General features: G+C 35.8%; 1 protein-coding gene across 1 annotated transcript in view; it reads left to right on the top strand.

The window, feature by feature from the left end:
- The window catches only part of WDR72 (WD repeat domain 72), a 196,419-nt gene that overhangs the window by 11,401 nt on the left and 165,923 nt on the right, over positions 1–19,095 (top strand). Inside the window, exons 3-12 of the mRNA XM_068992495.1 lie at positions 1,796–1,874; positions 2,927–3,101; positions 3,738–3,814; positions 4,815–4,934; positions 5,915–6,060; positions 6,442–6,538; positions 11,774–11,924; positions 12,550–12,795; positions 15,449–15,669; positions 18,753–18,948. Coding sequence (XP_068848596.1) covers positions 1,796–1,874; positions 2,927–3,101; positions 3,738–3,814; positions 4,815–4,934; positions 5,915–6,060; positions 6,442–6,538; positions 11,774–11,924; positions 12,550–12,795; positions 15,449–15,669; positions 18,753–18,948 — 1,508 coding nt within the window. The remainder of the gene's footprint in view (positions 1–1,795; positions 1,875–2,926; positions 3,102–3,737; positions 3,815–4,814; positions 4,935–5,914; positions 6,061–6,441; positions 6,539–11,773; positions 11,925–12,549; positions 12,796–15,448; positions 15,670–18,752; positions 18,949–19,095) is intronic.

Raw genomic sequence — 19,095 nt, 5'->3', positions numbered from 1 at the left:
ATAAGATATTTTTGTATTTTTTTCCCAATTTAAGGTAGACTATAGCATGATAAGCAAAAAAACAGGGAAAGCATTAGAATCCAAGAGAGTTTAGAAACATTAGTATCACTGAAAGAGCTTTTATTGATGTCCAGGCTCCAACCTTGGAAACTGTGATTTAATTAGCCTGGCTTGATGTCTGTGTTGGGTCCCAGACATTGGTATTTTTAAAAAGCTCCCTGATAATTCTAAAGTAGAGTCAGAGTTTAGAGCCACTGGTTTAGAGTTAGAGTTATCTAGAAACAAGTTAACTGACCAAAAACTTTGCAAAACCCCACATGCCAGGACTCCAACACAGAGCCACGAGATTACAATCTCTGAGGAAACTTTTAAAAAATATTCACAGGTGATGCTTGATGAATAGCTAGAGTTGAGAACCACACTGATGAACTTAAATTATTTTGTAGAGCTAAAATTTTATATTGATGGCTGCTTAAGTTTCCATTTCTTTATCTATATCTATATCTATATATATGTAAAACTTTTGAGATATTATTTCAGTTTCTACCTTTTCCCCAGTGTTATTTTTCACACACACACATATGCTCACTTTCCCCCTGTTTTATTGAGTTGCATGCCTTTTCAGATTACCTCAAATTCTTTCTGGACTACAGTTTGATATAAACAAATAAAACCACTATGGATATCTAGTTCTATATCTAGGATATGACTTTTCACCTTCAACACTAATGACACCTGGACCACTGAAGAATTCTTTGTCGTGTCTGTGCACTGTAGCACATTTCGCAGCATCCCTAGCCTTCCCCACTAGATGCCAGTATCGTGTTCCTAGTTGTGACAACCAAAAATGTCTCTAAACATTGTCAAATGTCCTTTGTGGGGCAAAATCAGCTCAGGTTGAGAACCATTGATTTCAAGATTGATTCCCAGTGTTTGGCCAGGAAAAAACCCAAAGTCTGCAAACACCAAATGCATACAGCCCTTACTGTTTCTGGTCCATATCATTTGCTTCTTAATAGCAGCTCTCCACTAAAGCCAATAAAAGCTTTCATTTTTCTTCCATGGAAAATTTTGCTTATGTGTTGAAAGTGTCAAAACTGAAAAATATTACCAAACAAATCTAAAATAGCTGTTCTGGTTTTTGTGACCTGAAATCATACAGATTTAAACTGCTTTACACTGGATATATTTGTAACTGAATTTCAAAACTATATCACCATAACATATATGTAATCAAGTCAGAGTTTTCTAAAATGATAATTTTCTTACTATTTAGTGACAAGGGTGATTTCAGGATTTCAGAAGAGAAGGAATTAAGTGTATCAATGACAGACCAAATGTGGCCTCTTGGTGGCACTGTTTATATTTACAAAAATGATACCTGAGCTCCAGAGATGCAACACTTGATGTATTATGCTTTTCAGAATATGTAGTTTTAAGCTCAGTAAAATAAACCATTTTCAATACTTTGCAGTTTCCATAGAAAGATTGCCGTCCTGTCACTCTCCCAGGCTGGATAGCTTCATCCCCACAATTGGTTGGAGGTCAGGTTGGCACTCAAATATGGCTTGTAGGCAGTGGCAGGGTGTAATTACCAAACAAAAAGACACAGATACAGTATGTCATCCCTGCTAATGACCACAACATTTTCTTGCCCAGTAATCTGTAACGAAAAGCCACATAAACGATCAGGCTGCATTTAAGTGCAGCACTAAAGAAAAACTTGGTGGCACAAAAATTATTCCAGCCAATTGAGTGGAAATGACAGAGAATAATACAAAGTTATCTCTGCTAGGGAGATGTGTGTTTGGAATGTCACCAATGGACAGTGCGTGGAGAAGGCCATACTTCCTTACAGACACACTGCAATCTGCGTAAGTATGATCATTTCCTTCAGAACATCTCCAGATTCTACAACGCCTGCAGATCATTTGCTCAGCATGCGTTTAAAGACTTTAGAGGGACTCTTTTCTTGAATTTTATTTTGTCATTAGAAGTATCAGTTATCGTCTGTTATTTTGGCATTTTTCTTTCCCCAGAGTAACTACTTAACCATTTTTTATTAATATTTCTTATATTTCTGTATCTTTCTAACATAGACACATTTGAAAGACAATTTCCTTATTTTTCCTTATATTTACAAAACATGTACTCACAATGACACACACAAAAATTGTTTCCATTTTATCAACAGGCAGTTTTATAAAGCAAATTTTTTTCCAATTTAAGCTTCTTTTTGGTGCATAGGTTCTGAATTTCTTATTTATGAAATAATAATCACTTTACAATCACTTCCCAGTATTGAAAAGAGGTTTTGACTTTTGGTAGATGGACTCCAAACATATATTTAAGGTAGCCACATGATTCCAGTGGTACCGACGCTGTTTTTTTTACATTGTACACATTGCTTTTAGCATTGATGACTTGCATTGGATCACTTATGAACTCCTTTCTGGGATCAAAACTTTTGCATTGTGATTGTCAAGGGTAGATTATAAACTTTTATATAAGCCATTCTTAAAATTTATTTGGCACAAGAATTCCTCAAAAGTCCTTCATGTTTATTTCTTCTTAACATGTAGTAGTATTGCTAGGATAGGAAACCTGTTTTTGTTGTTTAGTTCCACACAGCATTCCAGAATTAATATCATTATGAGCTTTCCATGATTTGGACTAAAATTGCTTCTTCTCAAAAGATCCCTCCTCCTTCTCCAGAAAAAATGATGAAATATAAACAAGATAAAGTGCAAAATTAACCCTTCAGAAGTGTGCAATCATTGAACTAAAATAAATTTTAGTTGCTATTCAGCCTAATACCTTAATTGATAGATGATAAAATTAAAATTAACAAAAGTCTTCACCACAGCCAAAATTCTGTTAATTGCAGGTGATAATTAAACTTTTGTTTTGAATTCCATTTGCATAGTATTACCACTGCTCATCCCGGATGACAGGAGAAGGCTGGCTTCTGTGTTGTGGAGAATATCAAGATGTTCTTATAATTGATGCCAAAAGCTTGGTTATTACTCACACATTCGTATCAACTCAGTCTCCTGATTGGATCAACTGCATATGCATTGTTCACTCCATGACAATTCAAGGTAATAGTTAGGTATTCTCTAACACTAGAGATGGCATAGGAAAGTATCACCTTCGAATTATTTGTTAAATTATTGGGCAAGAGTTCAGAATGCGGGTTTGTGTTTACCTAAGCCAGATCGAGAAAAACTACCCATCCCAGTGGTTCAAATCACTGGAAAGTCAGCAAGAGGTCAAGATGGAGTGGGGAGAGGAGACACTGTGTTTCCATGCCCCAGTTCTGCTTGATGCATTGTAAGAGTGACAAGCAGAGGTTTGTTGTGGATTAACCGGACTCTTGGACTTGCCCTGCTATATCCTCTCGATGTAGTCAAGAAGAGAATTCAGTTCCTGTAAGGAGGGAAGGCTAGCTCCTTACTTATTTCCAAAACAGGAAGGTGTAATCAGTATTGCCGCCGTGGTGGTTTGCAACATGGATCAGCTTTCAGTGGTGCTCTCCTTTTACATGGAATGACTTTGAAATTTTAAGACAAACTTAGAATGTGACCTAAAATGGTTATTCTTTTATTTTATTTTTTAAAATTGAGTATTTTCTACCTATGTAGCCTTGGATAATCCTTAAATGATTGTGAAATGATCTTCAGGGCAACCAGTTATAACAGTGATCAGTTTACATGTGATGTTTGTTGTTTTTACAGAAGATTCTCTCTTGGCTGTATCAGTAGCTGGTGAGCTCAAAGTATGGGAACTTTCTTCATCTATCAACAGCATTCAGGTTGGCTTGTGAATTTATCCTTTATTCTTCCAATTCAAGCATATGTATTGAAATTTTAAAAATTTAAAGTACTTCTGTGTACTTTTCCCTATCTCTTTTCCAAGTTGTGGGCATTGGTAACCATTGGATGGTATCTTTCCTAACCTTTTTTCCATATGTCTACACATGTTTTTATCTACACACACATGCACACATGCACACGCACACACACACACATTGATTTTAATTGGAAAAATCCATCGTAGAGGAATATTTCTCTGTCCCTTACAACAGAAGACTCCCTTGCTTCTGGCTGCATATGAGCAGTGGCAGTGGCAGCACGATTACTATGAATGACTGAGGGTAACATAGACTGGGAGTCCAGTCTATTCACCTGCTCTTTGGCATCAGACTACAAGTTGAGGTGATGAACGAAAGAACAGTCACAGTATCTGTGCTGCTGACAGAATTCTTTCAGCTGCCTCATGCTCTGGGCTATCCTTCCGAATTTCTTAGCTGGGAAATTCCATAGCGTGGGAATTGTGTTGGCATCCTGAGACCAACACATACCCAGCATTATCAGAAACATTGAGAACGTTTCTGAGGATTCTGTGCTGATCACTTTTTGTCTTTTCAAAATATTTTGTTCTTCTATTTTAGTAGTTAAGATACTTCAAAGGTTCTTAACAAATTGTTTTTACTTTTCATGGTTTTATCTTTCTGCTACATCTAAAAGTCAATGTTATTCATATCTTTACATTTTCAGTATCTTACAGTATATTCCCCAAAAGCATGTTTTTTGAATGATTGTATATAATAAATTCCTGAATTCAACTGGGTTTCCTCTTTATGGTTTCCTTTGCAAAGTAGCTTCTTAGTTCAGAAAACTCAAAAGGAAAATTGGCTGCTTTTTTATAAGAATAGTGTGATCTACTTCAGGTGTACAGGGGAGGAGTCTTCTCCTGTAGTTTGATATAAATTACCTACAACTAGTACTAATATAATTTTATTCCTTTTGAAGGAAAAGCAAGATGTTTATGAAAAGGAATCCAAATTTCTTAATTCCCTGAACTGCCGAGCAATACGATTTTGCACATATACAGAGAGACTTCTACTGGTGGTATTTTCTAAATGTTGGAAGGTATTATTAAATAACATAATAAATACAAATGTAATTTGATTTTTATCTTGTTTAGTGCAAAAATTAGAAGAATATATTTTAAATATGATACAAACATTTTACAATATTGTTATGAAAGCAGTGAATTACTTGTCTTTTGTGACCAACTTTTATCAATTTTTCTTCCCTGATTTGGGTAGTTTTGCTTTCCAGGATATTGTATATATAAAGTACATCTTAATTTTATGAATGACAAACTATTATAATAATGAGCATTTATCTCAGATTAAAGAGTTGATGCCTACACTTTAGAATTAAAAAGAAAGCTAATACTTTCTGTACATACATTGGTCTGACTTTTAGATCTTTTTTCTTTTCCTGCTTTGTCATTAAATTTGTTTTTAGGGATTCCTTTCTTGTGACTATATTCACCAACATCTCCAAGAGGAAATGAAAGCTAAGTTACTATCATTTGATAGCATCCTCTTTTTCTCTGATATTTCATATACTTGGCTCAGTTAACAAAACTATATTGTCTTACTTAAAGGCCTATAATATATTTCTGTACTAAAATGTAAAGTACATGGCCTAACATGTACTATAGGATTTCTACTGTATTAACTTTTTTGTGTGTAATAAATTTTTCAAATGTTCATGTTTGACTATCCATATGGAAAGAATGAAATTATATAGGAAATTTGGGGTGTTTTGGTCTCTATGCTTAATGTTTTTGGTCTCTGTACTTATTAAGCACATTCTGGAAGGTTTCTGTCAGATAGTTTATCCACTGAAACATACCTAGGGTAAATGTGAAAAAATAAGTACTAATGAAGTATTTATTATCTTGCTCTATGAGTACATTGTGGCCTTTTATTAATATTTAATTGGTTGTTGTTTTAACACTGTCATCTAAATAGTCTTGATAAGCATATTTTATCTTTCTCCTTGGTAGATTAGATTGGAAGCTTTTGTTAACAAGCATCATTCATTCTGTATTTTAGGTTTATGATTATTGTGATTTTTCCCTTCTTTGGACTGAAGTTAGTGGGAGTGGGCAGTTCTTTGCTGGTGGAGAAGTGCTTGCTGCTCACAGAGTCATCATCTGGACAGAAGATGGTCACAGTTATATCTATCAGCTGCTGAACAGGTGGGCTCAGATGGAAACAGCATACAAAACATTCAGGTAGAAAATGAACTTTGGGAGGTTTATTATGGAAAAATCCCCACATGCTGCCCATGATCAAAAACCAGAACAAAACAACTTTGGCACTAGAAGATTTACTCTGGGCTTGGTAGGCTTTAGCCTTTGTATAAAACAGCAGGGGATGAAGGAATGAGATTAACCATGTATAACTTGTACAGCTGGTGCTGGGTTTTCAAAAAGTCACTTGTAATTATTAACCCAACAATTTCTAACTAGAGTTTAGAAACCTGAATGGTACCATCCGGCTTTTGAAAGTGGGAGGGGAAAATACTGAATAAAGAACCCCAAAGTTCTAAACTTTGCTTTTTATATTTTGCTATGCAGTGGGCTTTCAAAAAGCATATACCCTGCTGATGGAACACTGCTTAAAGAGACCATTTATCCTCATTTACTGTGCTCTACTTCTGTGCAGGAAAATAAGGTAATGCGAGAACAGAGTGACTGCATCAAAGCTGTTTCAGATAAGTGTTACTTTGTCTGTAACAGAGTCTGGCTTGAAAAAATTGAATTGAAGCATCACATCAAGTTGTTAATGAGAAAATTAAATCTGTTAATGGTTATTGAAGTCTTTGCCTTTAAGAAATCTATTTTTAAGTCTGATTAACTAAACAATACATACTTATTATAGAAAAATGATAAATGATAGAAAAGGGAGAAATTAAAAGTTCTAATTTTATTACCATAAATATTCACTATGAGTTTTTCATTTTATGTATTTATTATTTTAATTGGAAAATGTTCAAATATTTGAAAGGCTATAAGAATAGTATATAATCTGTCACATACCCTTTACCTAGATTCACCAGTCATCAACATTTGCCATATTTATTTCTTCTCTCTCTCATTCTCTTTCTTTCTCTTGCTGTCTGCATATATACACACACGCACACACACACACACACTCACACATTTTCCACTAACCCTTTTGATAGATATTTTGATATAAAGTTATTAACAGTTTGATGCATCTACTTCAATTTTTAAATTTTATCAAATGGCTCATATCCTGCCCTTTTTTTTTTACTTAACTGTATATTGAGATCATTCTTACATGCATTTAGCTATTCTTCTGTATAAAGTTTCTTGTTAAAACAAATAAAATTATGGTTCTTGGCAGACAGTTGAGGATGTAATTGTTAGCTTTTACTTGACTAAATTATATCTTTGACACTCTATGAAGCCTGAAAATTTAAGCAGCTATTTTACTTTAGTAGTGTCAGTGAAAGTTGTTGTTTTTTTTTTAACCTACTGGATTTCAGTTCAGTTCAGTCACTCAGTCGTGTCTGACTTTTTGTGACCCCATGGACTGCGGCACGCCAGGCCTCCCTGTCCATCACCGACTCCTGGAGTATACTCAAACTCATGTCCATTGTGTCAGTGATGCCATCCAACCATCTTATCCTCTGTCATCCCCTTCTCTTACTGCCCTCTATCTTTTCCAGCATCAGGGTCTTTTCAAATGAGTCAGCTCTTCGCATCAAATGGCCAAAGTATTGGAATTTCAGCTTCAGCATCAGGTCTTCCAATGAATATTCAAGACTAATTTCCTTTAAGATGGATTGGTTGGATCTCCTTGCAGTCTAAGGGACTCTCAAGAGTCTTTTCCAACACCACAGTTCAAAAGCATCAGTTCTTCGGTGCTCAGCTTTCTTCATAGTCCAACTCACATCCATACATGACTACTGGAAAAACCATAGCTTTGACTAAATGGACCTCTGTTGGTAAAATGATGTCTCTGCTTTTTAATATGCTGTCTAGGTTGGTCATAACTTTTCTTCCAAGGAGCAAGTGTCTTTTAATTTCATGGCTGCAGTCACCATCTGCAGTGATTTTGGAGCCCCCAAAAATAATCCTACTGGATTTAGTCATCAGTTAATTCTCCAACAAGGTATTTCATGGAGAATGGAGGAGTTCTGAATTATTGATGTGTCAACCAAGGACGTATGTTACTTTTTACAGTGTCGGTTTGCTTAAGTAGGCAGCATAGTTGTTGCAAATCCTATAGTTCAATATTGTCTTTTTAACATATCTGTGAGGTTTTGTTGCAAAAAATTAAGTAGTATCAACTACTTAAAATTAAAACTCCAAGTGCCATTAGGGCACAGGCAAACTTTAAAGTTATGGTGTGGAGCCCAATTTCTAAAGGAATTTGTGGGTTGCAATAGAGCCTTGTTTTGCTGTTGATCACAAAAGCAGTATTGTGGCTTGCTTAAAAAGGCATTTTAAGTTATTTTTTAAAGGGCTTTCCCTTTCTTCCTTTTTAGTTCCTGAATGCAGTTTTACATAGCGCAGTTTGCCCTAAAAGCTAGATAAGAGAAATGTCCTTTAAGAGCTTCTCCTCTACTGCAGGTATCAATGCTATGCATAACTATGAATAAAAATAAAAACAATTACAAATTAACTTTTAAAAATGCTAATTTTAGAGGAAGCTGCCTTTCTTTACGTCTCAAAAGGTGAAGACATGGATTTGTGAGTCTTCTATTGATATATAATTCTTATTTAGACAACCACAGCTGTTTCAATATCTTACAAGTACTTGTTTCAGTATCTTAAAAGTACCTGAAAGCTAGTGAAAATGAATAGAATAATCTGAAACTAAAAGAAGCTGTTCTACTTATACTTAGACCCTTAATTGCCCTTTATTCAGCCATGAAACTAAATTTAGTTTCTCCCTATTCAAAACATCACCAATATTCACTAAATACAAGACTTCTTAGTGCTTCCTACAGTTAGAAGGTAATAAGGCATTTTTGTGGTATAGGGAGCTGAGGTTAATGAATACCATGAAAATATGGAATTATGCTCTATAAACATGTTTTTTGGAGTGATGCCATAGAATTGAATCCCCTTGTTTGACGATAGCATGTTCTCATGGGATACCAGGGGCTCATCTGCTGATGGAGTTGTAGTAGCAAGAATAAGGACTCACCTTTTATTCCGACAGCTTTATGAGAGCCTCCCTAGCTTCAAATCATAGCTGATGATCATCAAAGCCTGTAGCAGGGATCCTGACTGCTGAGATCAGGAATTGGGCTTTCCAAGGTCTTAGCTGTAGAGTAAGACTACAATGTTGAGGTGGGAGTAGATAGGATAGAAACAGCCTGAAGACTGCAGATAAGGAATTTGGGAGCATGAACTAAGAGTAATGACAATGACAATGATTATAGATAACTTTTTTTTTTTAGTCCTTATTATTGTTAAACACACACATGGTCTTATGTACATGAATTTCCACCATGACCCCATTTTGAAACTGATGCTCAGAGAGGTTAATTTCCAAGATTTGAACCTAGGCAGTTTGGTTCCAGAGTCTGGGAATGGACTTTGGAGTGAATTTCTCATTTGTTCTGAGAATGGATATTAAGAATGGTTTCTATTTATTGTGTATGTGTGCTAAGTTGTTTCAGTTGTGTCCAACTCTTTACGACCCTATGGAGTGTAGCCCACTAGGCTCCTCTGTCTGTGGGATTCTCCAGGCAAGAATTCTGGAGTGGGTTGCCATACCCTCCTCCATGGGAACTTCCTGACGCAGGGGTCAAACCTGTGTCTCTTCTGACTCCTGCATTGGCAGGAGGGTTCTTTACCACTAGCACCACCATTCTAAGTACTTACCCTTATCAACGTATTAATCCTGACAGTAATCTATGTAGTAGGTGCTTTTATTTATTAGCCTTCTTTCACAGTTAGGGGAAAAAGAGATACAGGGAGGTTAAGTAAATTGCCTAAATTAAGTAATTGGCTCTTGTAATAGAGTTTTGTATGAGCTAAAACCAGGATTTGAATCCAGGTATTTATCCCAAGAGTATTCACTGTTAATGACTATTTTATTACCTCTTGGAGGATAGGCACTTCTTGTGATAGGTGATGGGTACTGTTAAGAAAAATGAGAATCACATGGTAAGGGGCTCCGAGGGAGTTTTCAGTTGAACTCAAGAGGTAACTACTGGGAAGGAGGAGATTGAGGCATCAAGGAGTGGAGGTGAGCAAGTGAGCAACAGTAGTACCGAAGTAAGGGCCGAGGGGATAAGAGCGGTCTGGGGAGAATGGGCTAGTGGGACAGCACATCTTGCTTTGAGGGAGGAGATGCGCTATCGCCAATTTGAGTAACCACTCAGCCTCTCTGGAGCTTCATTTTCATATCAAAATCATGAGAAAATTGAGCTAGTCAATTTTTAAGGTTCTCAAAGGTTGAGAGAGTTTGAGAGGCCAATAATCAAATTGTATCAACACCCTTTCTAACACAAAATTTATGCCCTTGAGAAGTATAAGACCCCAAAGTGCCTTCTGAATCTTAAAAAAAAAAAAAGATTTAGGGAACTTATTTCATTGAAACTGTTTTTCTTCAATGCTCTTATTTCTTGAGACTTTAGAGGATTACATATCTTGGTCTTGAATTACTTTTTTTATTCTCTTCGCATCTTAGTTTCTTCATCTCTATAAGAGAAATAATAATAATGTTTATTTACTCTGTAGCTTTGCTGTAAGGATTAAATGTAGTGATATTTTGACCCTTAATATTCTCTAGAAATACATTATAGAATTTTTTCACTAAAATATCTATCTCAACCTTCAAACGTGTTTTCTGACAAGAAACGATCACTTTCTTAGACTTTCTTATTTCTAGCTCCAGCACTTGGCTTTCTTTTCAGGGTGCTTTTTATTTGTACATGAAAAGAGGGTTTTGTTTTCATGTTTCTAATCACTTAATCGTTTTGACCCATTGTGCATAATCTCTATATACATGTCTAGTCAAGGAACATCTACACTGCACTTAGGTACTAAGAAGATTCAAGGCCCATTCACTAGTAAAAGCGTATCTCTCAGAGTTCTGAAGCCCAATATTCATTCTATGTCTCAACAAAATTATCTTCCTACACATAAATATATAACAGATATATTTATATAAATTATAGGATGTATTTATACTAATATCATAGTATATATTATATACATACATACATACATATATATATATATATATAAGTTATGGATTTATTTTTCTCTGGGGCAGGTTGGGGCCAAATTTGAAATCAAGTATGTTATATCTGAAAAACAGTCAACAAAATTAGAAAGCACATTAATACCACAAAATTACCATACAAATATTAGTTGTTGCTATTTTAAGTGACAGTTGGAACTGAAGGATCATAAAGAAATCAGACCTCCTCAGTGCACAGGAGAGCGCTGTCATTATCACATGGGCTTTTGAGTCATAATTACTAGACTGAAAAGCCCACTGCTATCAATATCACCTTAGATAAATTAACCTCTTCCCTCTTTGATTATTCATCTGTAAAATGGGGACAATAATAGTACCAACTTCACAAGATTATTTAACTTGAATACATGCAAAGCCCCTAACAGAATGTGTAATATGCACACAGAACATGTTGAATAAATGTTAGCTATTCTTATCAATGCTCTGAAATCTAGCTGATGACTTTGCTTCTTATTTTATAAAAATTTTTTTTTTGTCTTAAGTAAGAGACTATTTTCCTAAATTTACTTGAAACTTTGAAACAGTGGGAATAAATGGAAATAATTTAATTTATCCATGAAGCCTTGTTCTTTCATTTAAAAGCAGTGGCTGCCATTATATAGACTTTTTTTTGAAAAAAAAAAATTTTTTTTTTTACATAAATGTTAACTTTTTTAGTTGGACCAGAGCCTTCCTTTTGTTATGGGCTACATGAATGAAAGGAAAGAACCTTTTTATAAGATACTTTTCTCTGGAGAAGTCTCTGGAAGAATTACCTTGTGGCACATCCCTGATGTTCCCGTGTCCAAGTTTGATGGTTCTGCTAGAGGTAAGACAAATTCTATTTCTAATCACCTGCATTCTAAGAAATGCTTTATAATTAATCTGTTTTTTTTTTTAAGTTAAGTAATAGGAGGCTACAAACAAGAAGAAGTTCTCCTGTACCACTATGCATTAGATACTAACATAAATATAGGTATAAACATGATGCTTATAGATCTTATACAGCAGTGTGGCCACTGTAATTCAAATTATCATCAGCTTATTGTGAGTGATGTTTTATTGAATTGAAATGAATGTTGACAATATGAATACAGGGTAGACTGATAGATCACATTCATATTTTTGAATTTGTCATTTCCATATCCTGTATTCTTTTTCAAATAATTTCTCTATTCAAAAGAGTTTCTCAGCTCTTTTTCAGTTGACTTAAGTCTAAAAATGAATCCACTAATACACATCTATTCTTCTGAGGCTCCTTAAGGGAGAGAGAACCAATAAAATAGCATTTGCAGTGAAAACACTGCATAGCAGGAGAACTTCCGGCCTGTAGCACACTGTTAGGATGGCAAAGAGCCTCTATGCGCCCCAAGGGATGGTGCCTTAATAATATTTTCTATATCTGTGATGAATGTATAAACCAAATTTTTCCCTTTTGTGTGTTTTCTTCTTAGAGATACCAATAACTACCACTTGGACCCTTCAAGATAATTTTGATAAGCATTATACCACATCACAAAGTATTAGTGACTACTTCTCTGGGTTTAAAGATGAGAATGAAACTGCGGTTGTCACTTCATCAGAGTATGTTCCAAGTCTTGATAAACTAATATGTGGCTGTGAAGATGGGACAATTTTCATTACACAGGCTTTGAGTGCTGCCAAAGCAGGACTTCTAGAAGGCGGTTCTTTACTAAAAGGTCTTGAATTTTATTTGACCCTATTTATTTAATTTATCTAAGCTTCAACTAATAAGCTATACTAAGAAGATTGCTGAAGCTTAAAAAATTGTAGGCATTTGGTAGTAAATTTGTGCCTGTTTTAATGCTAAAGTAAAACACATATAGATTTTTTTAAAAGTCAAATAGAAGACTATATGATGAGAAGTAAATTTCTCTCCTTATTTGATCTTCCAGGAAGATCACCAAAGGCAAGTGCTAATAAGTTTCTTTATACCCTTTCTGAAATTTCCTATGCATATATAGGCATATAACAAGATAGCAGTATACATTCTTTTAGTTGTATTATAAAAATGAAGCCATAGTCTACATATTTTACTAAAATATTCTTAAATCTTAATAAAATATTTTGGAGCACATTCTTTATGACTTCATTTTAAGTGATTAATAGTAATTGAATTTTAATTTAAAAAATCTTCTGTGATGTGTGTTTAAGATTTTTCTAGCCTTTGGCTACTATAGACAATGCAGAATTAACTCTCTTTGCACATATATGCGGGTATATGTATAGAATTATTTTCCAGTTGAATTACTAGATCAACCTTTATATATATTTTTAAATTTTTAAATATTTGATATGTATTTTATGCATTTTTAATATATATTTTTAAATATTTGAAAATATATCTTAAAATGTTTTCCAAAGTACATCAATATACATGTGTATCCACTAACACACATGTATAAAAATGCTTTTTTCCTCAAACCTTAGCCAAACTTCTATTCTATTCAACTTTTTAATATTTGCCAATCAGGAAAAAGTGCTATCTTCCTATTTTAGTTTTTCATTTTTGTATCAATGAAATATAAATATGTTTTTATATACCTTTGTGCATTACAACAGCAAAAATCTATTAAGTAAAGACCATTATGCAGAAAGTTGTCTTATGTAAAAGAAGGAAATATAGAGGTGACTGAGATTTGGAGTTGTGTAGTTAAATTTGTTTGAGAAGGGCATGGCAACCCACTCCTGTATTCTTGCCTGGAGTATCCCCAAGGACAGAGAAGCCTGGCGGGCTTCCATGGGGTCACAAAAGAGTCAGACAGAACTTAGTGACTAAACAACGACAACAGTGTACTGCTCTGTGTCTCAATGGCTGATGCTAAAAGTTAGTAAAAAGGCTTAAGACCTTAGCATATTTTATCTCGGCTGATTTATCTTATCCAGAAAAAAAGCGGACACCTACATTAGACTGGTAGCATCTGAATTAACATTCATCTTGGTTTGCTAGTGGATATAAAATGAAGAGGTGTCTGATGGAATAGAAGAAGTAATAATGATTCTTTGGGACCCAGTGTAAATAAAAGGAGTTTGTGGTCTGTGGTCCTCTCTAATTTTTTTGAGTTTAGCCAATCATTAAGGAAGAAGAAGTGTGGAAACTGAGTATTAGTATCTACTCAGCTATGGTATGAAATACCCAGGTTTCATATGGTATGAAACCCAGGTGTTCATACCCAGGTTTTCCTACCAAGTGCCAATGCTAAGAAAGTATGTACATTATCTTATTTCACATAGTTGTCTTGTGTGAAGTAAGGGCTATTTTATCCCACTGTTTCAGATGCAGTACCTGTGGCTCAGAGGGAAAAAGCAAGCTGTCCATGGTGACACATTTAGTAATCGACAGACCCAGAAAAATAAAACCAGATGTGTTTAATAGAAAAGCTATGCTCTTAAACATTATGCTGTGTTTCTTCACACTTGCATTCAAGTCACTTAACCCTTCTGAGCCTCAGATACTTTATCAGTAAAACGAAGTGGTGGAAGTAGGTAATCAATAATATCTTCTGAAGCAAAACCATTCTGTGAAACTTTGGTTTTCTTTTACACTAGATGTGATTGTGTTGTTTGAAAGGACAGCAGAAATGTTCTGAGATTACTTTTGTAGACACAGAATGTATGAGCTGTCACTCTTTTATGACAGAGTTGGCTATTTCTTGGCACTGGAACTGGTAACTTGCTAACATCTTTGAAGAACTAGTAGACTTTGACCAACCAGCTTCAGTGCTCTATCAAAAGCATGACCTAGCTTGTAGTGAGGCACTTGCCTTTTGAAATAATCCAAGGGTTGTTCTCATCAGGTGGCCGAAGTATTGGTGCTTCAGCTTCAGCATCAGTCCTGCCAATGAATATTCAGGGTTGATTTCCTTTAGGATTAACTGGTTGATCTCCTAGCTATCAAAGGGACTCTCAAAAGTCTTCTCCAGGACCACAGTTCAAAAGCATCAATTCTTCAGTGTTCAGCCTTCTTTATGGTCCAATGGAAAAGACCCTGATGCTGGGAAAGATTGAGGGCAGGCGGAGAAGGAAGTGACAAAGGATGAGATGGTTAGATAGCATCATGACTCAATGGATGTGAGTTTGGGCAAACTCTGGGAAATGGTGAAGAACAGGGAAGCCTGGTGTGCTGCAGTCCATGGGGTTGCAAAGAATCGGACACAACTTAGCAATTGAACAACAACAACAAAGGGTTATTTATTAATTTTCTTAGTCAACTGCCTACTTTTAATTATATGCAGTTTTTCTTACACTAAAAATTTATAAAAGAAAATCTCAGGACTATTTCTTGAACAAAAGTAACTTTCTTTTATTATTTGGTGTTTGGTTGTTTTCCAGGTTCCCTTCCTCAGAAAGTTCTCAAAGGTCATCACCACAGTGTTACTTCCTTGCTTTACCCACATGGTCTCTCTTCAAAATTAGACCAAAGTTGGCTGGTATCTGGGGACCAGGACTCATGGGTCATCTTGTGGAATATCTTTACTGAAGAAATTTTGCATAAATTCTTTTTGCAAGCTGGCCTGGTAACAAGTCTTTTGATGTCCCCAGAGAATTTCAAAGTAAGTTAAGATGAAGAGTGAAACGTAACACATAAACTTAAGTTATATAACATTTCAGAACATTTAAAAACTCTAAGGAAAAATATCTCGTAGTTCCACGGAAAAGAAAAAATACCCATAATACAACTGGGTGATTTTTATGAATTCCTTTTATTTGTTATGAATTCTATTATTTTTACAGCTTATACAGATAATGTGGCTCTAAAGCAAAAGTCTCATCAATTCTTGCCTTTACAAAAGTCAGTTAACTCTCTTTAACTTACACGTACTTACACTCTTTCCCCTAGTTCTACATCTTAACTTTTAATGAAATTATCTTTTCTTTTTAAATAAAAAGTAATGGACACTGAGGGCTTCCTAGGTGGTGCTAGTGGTAAAGAACCTACCACCCAGTGCAGGAGATATAAGAGACTCAGGTTCGATCTGTGAGTCTGGAACATTCCCTGGAGGAGAGCATGGCAACCCACTCCAGTATTTTTGCCTGGAGGATCCATGGATAGAGGAACCTGGTGTGTTACAGTCTATAGGGTCACAAAGAGTCAGACACAACTGAAGCAATTTAGCACACATGCACTCAATGGACACTCAACGGAAAAATAAATATATAGGAATCGTAAATTAAAATTAACTTTTACTTTTAACATTTTAATAATAATAATGATCATTACATTTTCTTTCTCTTAAATAGACTTTTATTTGCTCTTTTATTTAACAAATATTTTCAACATTGAGCTTTCTCAAATTTATAAGCATCTACCTTATGCTGAGGAAAGGAAATATTTTCAGATATAATTTTCTCATGCAATGTCAGCTTAAATTCAGCCTTCATAAAGCTGATATCCTGGATAAAATATGAACAAACAAGTTTTGAGTTCTCTGAGTTTATGTTAGTTGACTGACTTGTAAAAATTATTTCTGCATAGTAATAGTATGAAAAATCAGCTCCAAAGTAAAACCAGAGAAAACTTGCACTGTATTTTTGTAGTTAAGAAAAAATTAAAGCAGTATTTCAGGAACAGAAATGATTAAACAAAATAGTAAAACAAAGTTGAGTGAGCCATACAACGACCCCCCAACAAAAAAAACAACTATCTGGTGGTTTGAGATATCTTGATATGTCTTTTATTCCTGAAGTTCTTCATAAAAAAAAAATATATATATATATATATATATATATATATTTTTTTTTTTTTTCCCTTTAGACTCCAGGATAGTAGTCCAAATCAATTTCACTCCTTACCCCTTTTACTTCTGCCTCAGTCATAACTGATTTGGAGTCAGAGCTCCAAAGATCAGGACACATTCAAAGCCATATAAAAGGGGAGTTTATTGAAAGGACATAAGAGGCAATCCTTAGGCATCCAAGACAAAATACTACAGAACCAACAAGGACCTCCTGTAAAGCATATGGAACTCTGCTCAATGTCATGTGGCAGTCTGGACGGGAGGGGAGTTTGGGGGAGAAACTTCTCCTCCTCCTGGGTGCATGCTCAGTCGTGTCCGACTCTTTATGGCCCCATGGACTATAGCTCACTAGGCTTCTCTGTCCATGGGGATTCTCCAGGCAAGAATACTGGAGTGGGTTGCCATGTCCTCCTCCATAATCGGCTATACTTCAATACAGAATAAAAAGTTTAAAAGCAAAAACACTACAGCAGACTCTGCAGTGGAACTTGAACTGAAATTCAGAAACAAAGGTTATTCTTAGAATCCATTGCCCCAATATGGTCTGTTTTTCTATGATTACTCCTTTATCTTGCCACTTCCTATGAGTTCTTTTAGCTTTACAGCTTCAAATGACTAGAAAAGATAATTCACTTGGTCTAGTAGGGGTCTACTGTCTACTCTAGCCATAGAATCTGTGTTCACATGTTATTTTCTTGTGTTATGTGTGTGTGTGTGAATTTCCTGAAGTACATTGGGCTGTCTGTTCTAGAAGCTGTGGGTTGGGCAGGTTCTCCGTGAGGTAATAGTTGGGCGACAGTGCCATCTGCCCCATTCTACAAGTCCAGCCTACCCATATATCACCTGTCATTTTTTATCCCCCCCCGCCCACCTCAGAATTTCTGCAGGCTCCTTTAAAAAGGAGAGGAGAAATTTATTATTAGGAAAAATAACACATCCCCCAGTGCCCCACTGAGAGAGGTCAGTGATTAGCACTGGGATATTCTCAAAGGGATGTCAACTGATGCTTTTAACATAGCAGCCAGAAGTCTGGGCAGGTGCCTTAGGGAAAGTAGGAGCATCCGTATCGCAAAATGGTTTGAAAAGATAAAAGAGAGTGCAGACAGAATGCCCACTCCTCCTCCTTCCCACACTCCAGCCACCCCCACTGTGGGCTGATCAGTGCATGGCCCTCGTGGTGAGGCCCAGAGCTGCCCTGCAAACTTCTGGCTGAGCTTCGGCAGCACCCAGCAAGAATGGTGTTTGTCCTAAACTATGCTCAAGGTAACCACATGCTGATGTTCTTAAAAGTATCTTAAGAATTTTTGTCCTGTGAGACTATTTTTGGTCCTCGTGTCTCTGAAGCTGTACATTTAGTGGGAACTATCTAATGCTTACCTCTTTTAGATTGTGTCTACACTGAGTTTCCTGTTTGGATTAGAATTTGTATAGTTCTGGGAACAGCACCAAATCACATTTTGAGACTGTAAGTGGAAAATACCAGCTCATGATACCCTTGGGCCTAAGCTTGTGTCTACAAATAGCTTCTTTTTGTGGCAACAAATTAGTTCTGGGGTTTATTTTATTCTGCATTATTTCCGACGTCTGCTTCACTGCCTGAATCTGCTGAGTGACGGTCAAGTCCTTCATTTATCTTATGAGTAGATCTGGCCTGGAATTCTCCTCTTGCCGTGTGCCTTTTGACTTTCCTGATATGTCTTTGAATTTAAAATCTACTTGGTGTGCAAAGCTCCCCTGTGAAGTGTTATATGGAGAGGTGCTATAGAAAGCAGATCCATCATTTGGTAAATGGGGTTTTAACAGAAACTCATGTTACTGAGGGGGAAATCAGGTTTAATTTTAAAGAAAGCATTTAACTATTTACTTACAAAAAATGCTGGATTTTCTTTTTTCCACAGCTACGAAGTTATCAGGTAATCTGCTGTGTGTGCAGCGACCACTCTGTGGCTCTTCTTCACCTGGAGGGGCGGAGGTGCCTCCTAAGTGCCCGGAAGCACCTTTTCCCTGTGAGGATGATAAAGTGGCATCCCATTGAGAATTTTCTGATTGTTGGATGTGCAGATGACTCTGTTTACATCTGGGAAATTGAAACAGGTATATTGAAATTACCTTTTCTTATCCTTTACGTATGTATGCATCAAAGCATTTGGCTGGGTGGAAAGTTCCAGAAAATACATACGAATCTCTCACTTCCTTTTACCTTTGGTTGAGCTACATTTAAAAGCTTCGTTTGCAGGCATG

Source organism: Capricornis sumatraensis, chromosome 2 (assembly GCF_032405125.1).
Source record: "Capricornis sumatraensis isolate serow.1 chromosome 2, serow.2, whole genome shotgun sequence".
Lineage (NCBI taxonomy): Eukaryota > Metazoa > Chordata > Mammalia > Artiodactyla > Bovidae > Capricornis > Capricornis sumatraensis.
This window is presented reverse-complemented; position numbering and strand designations above follow the sequence as displayed.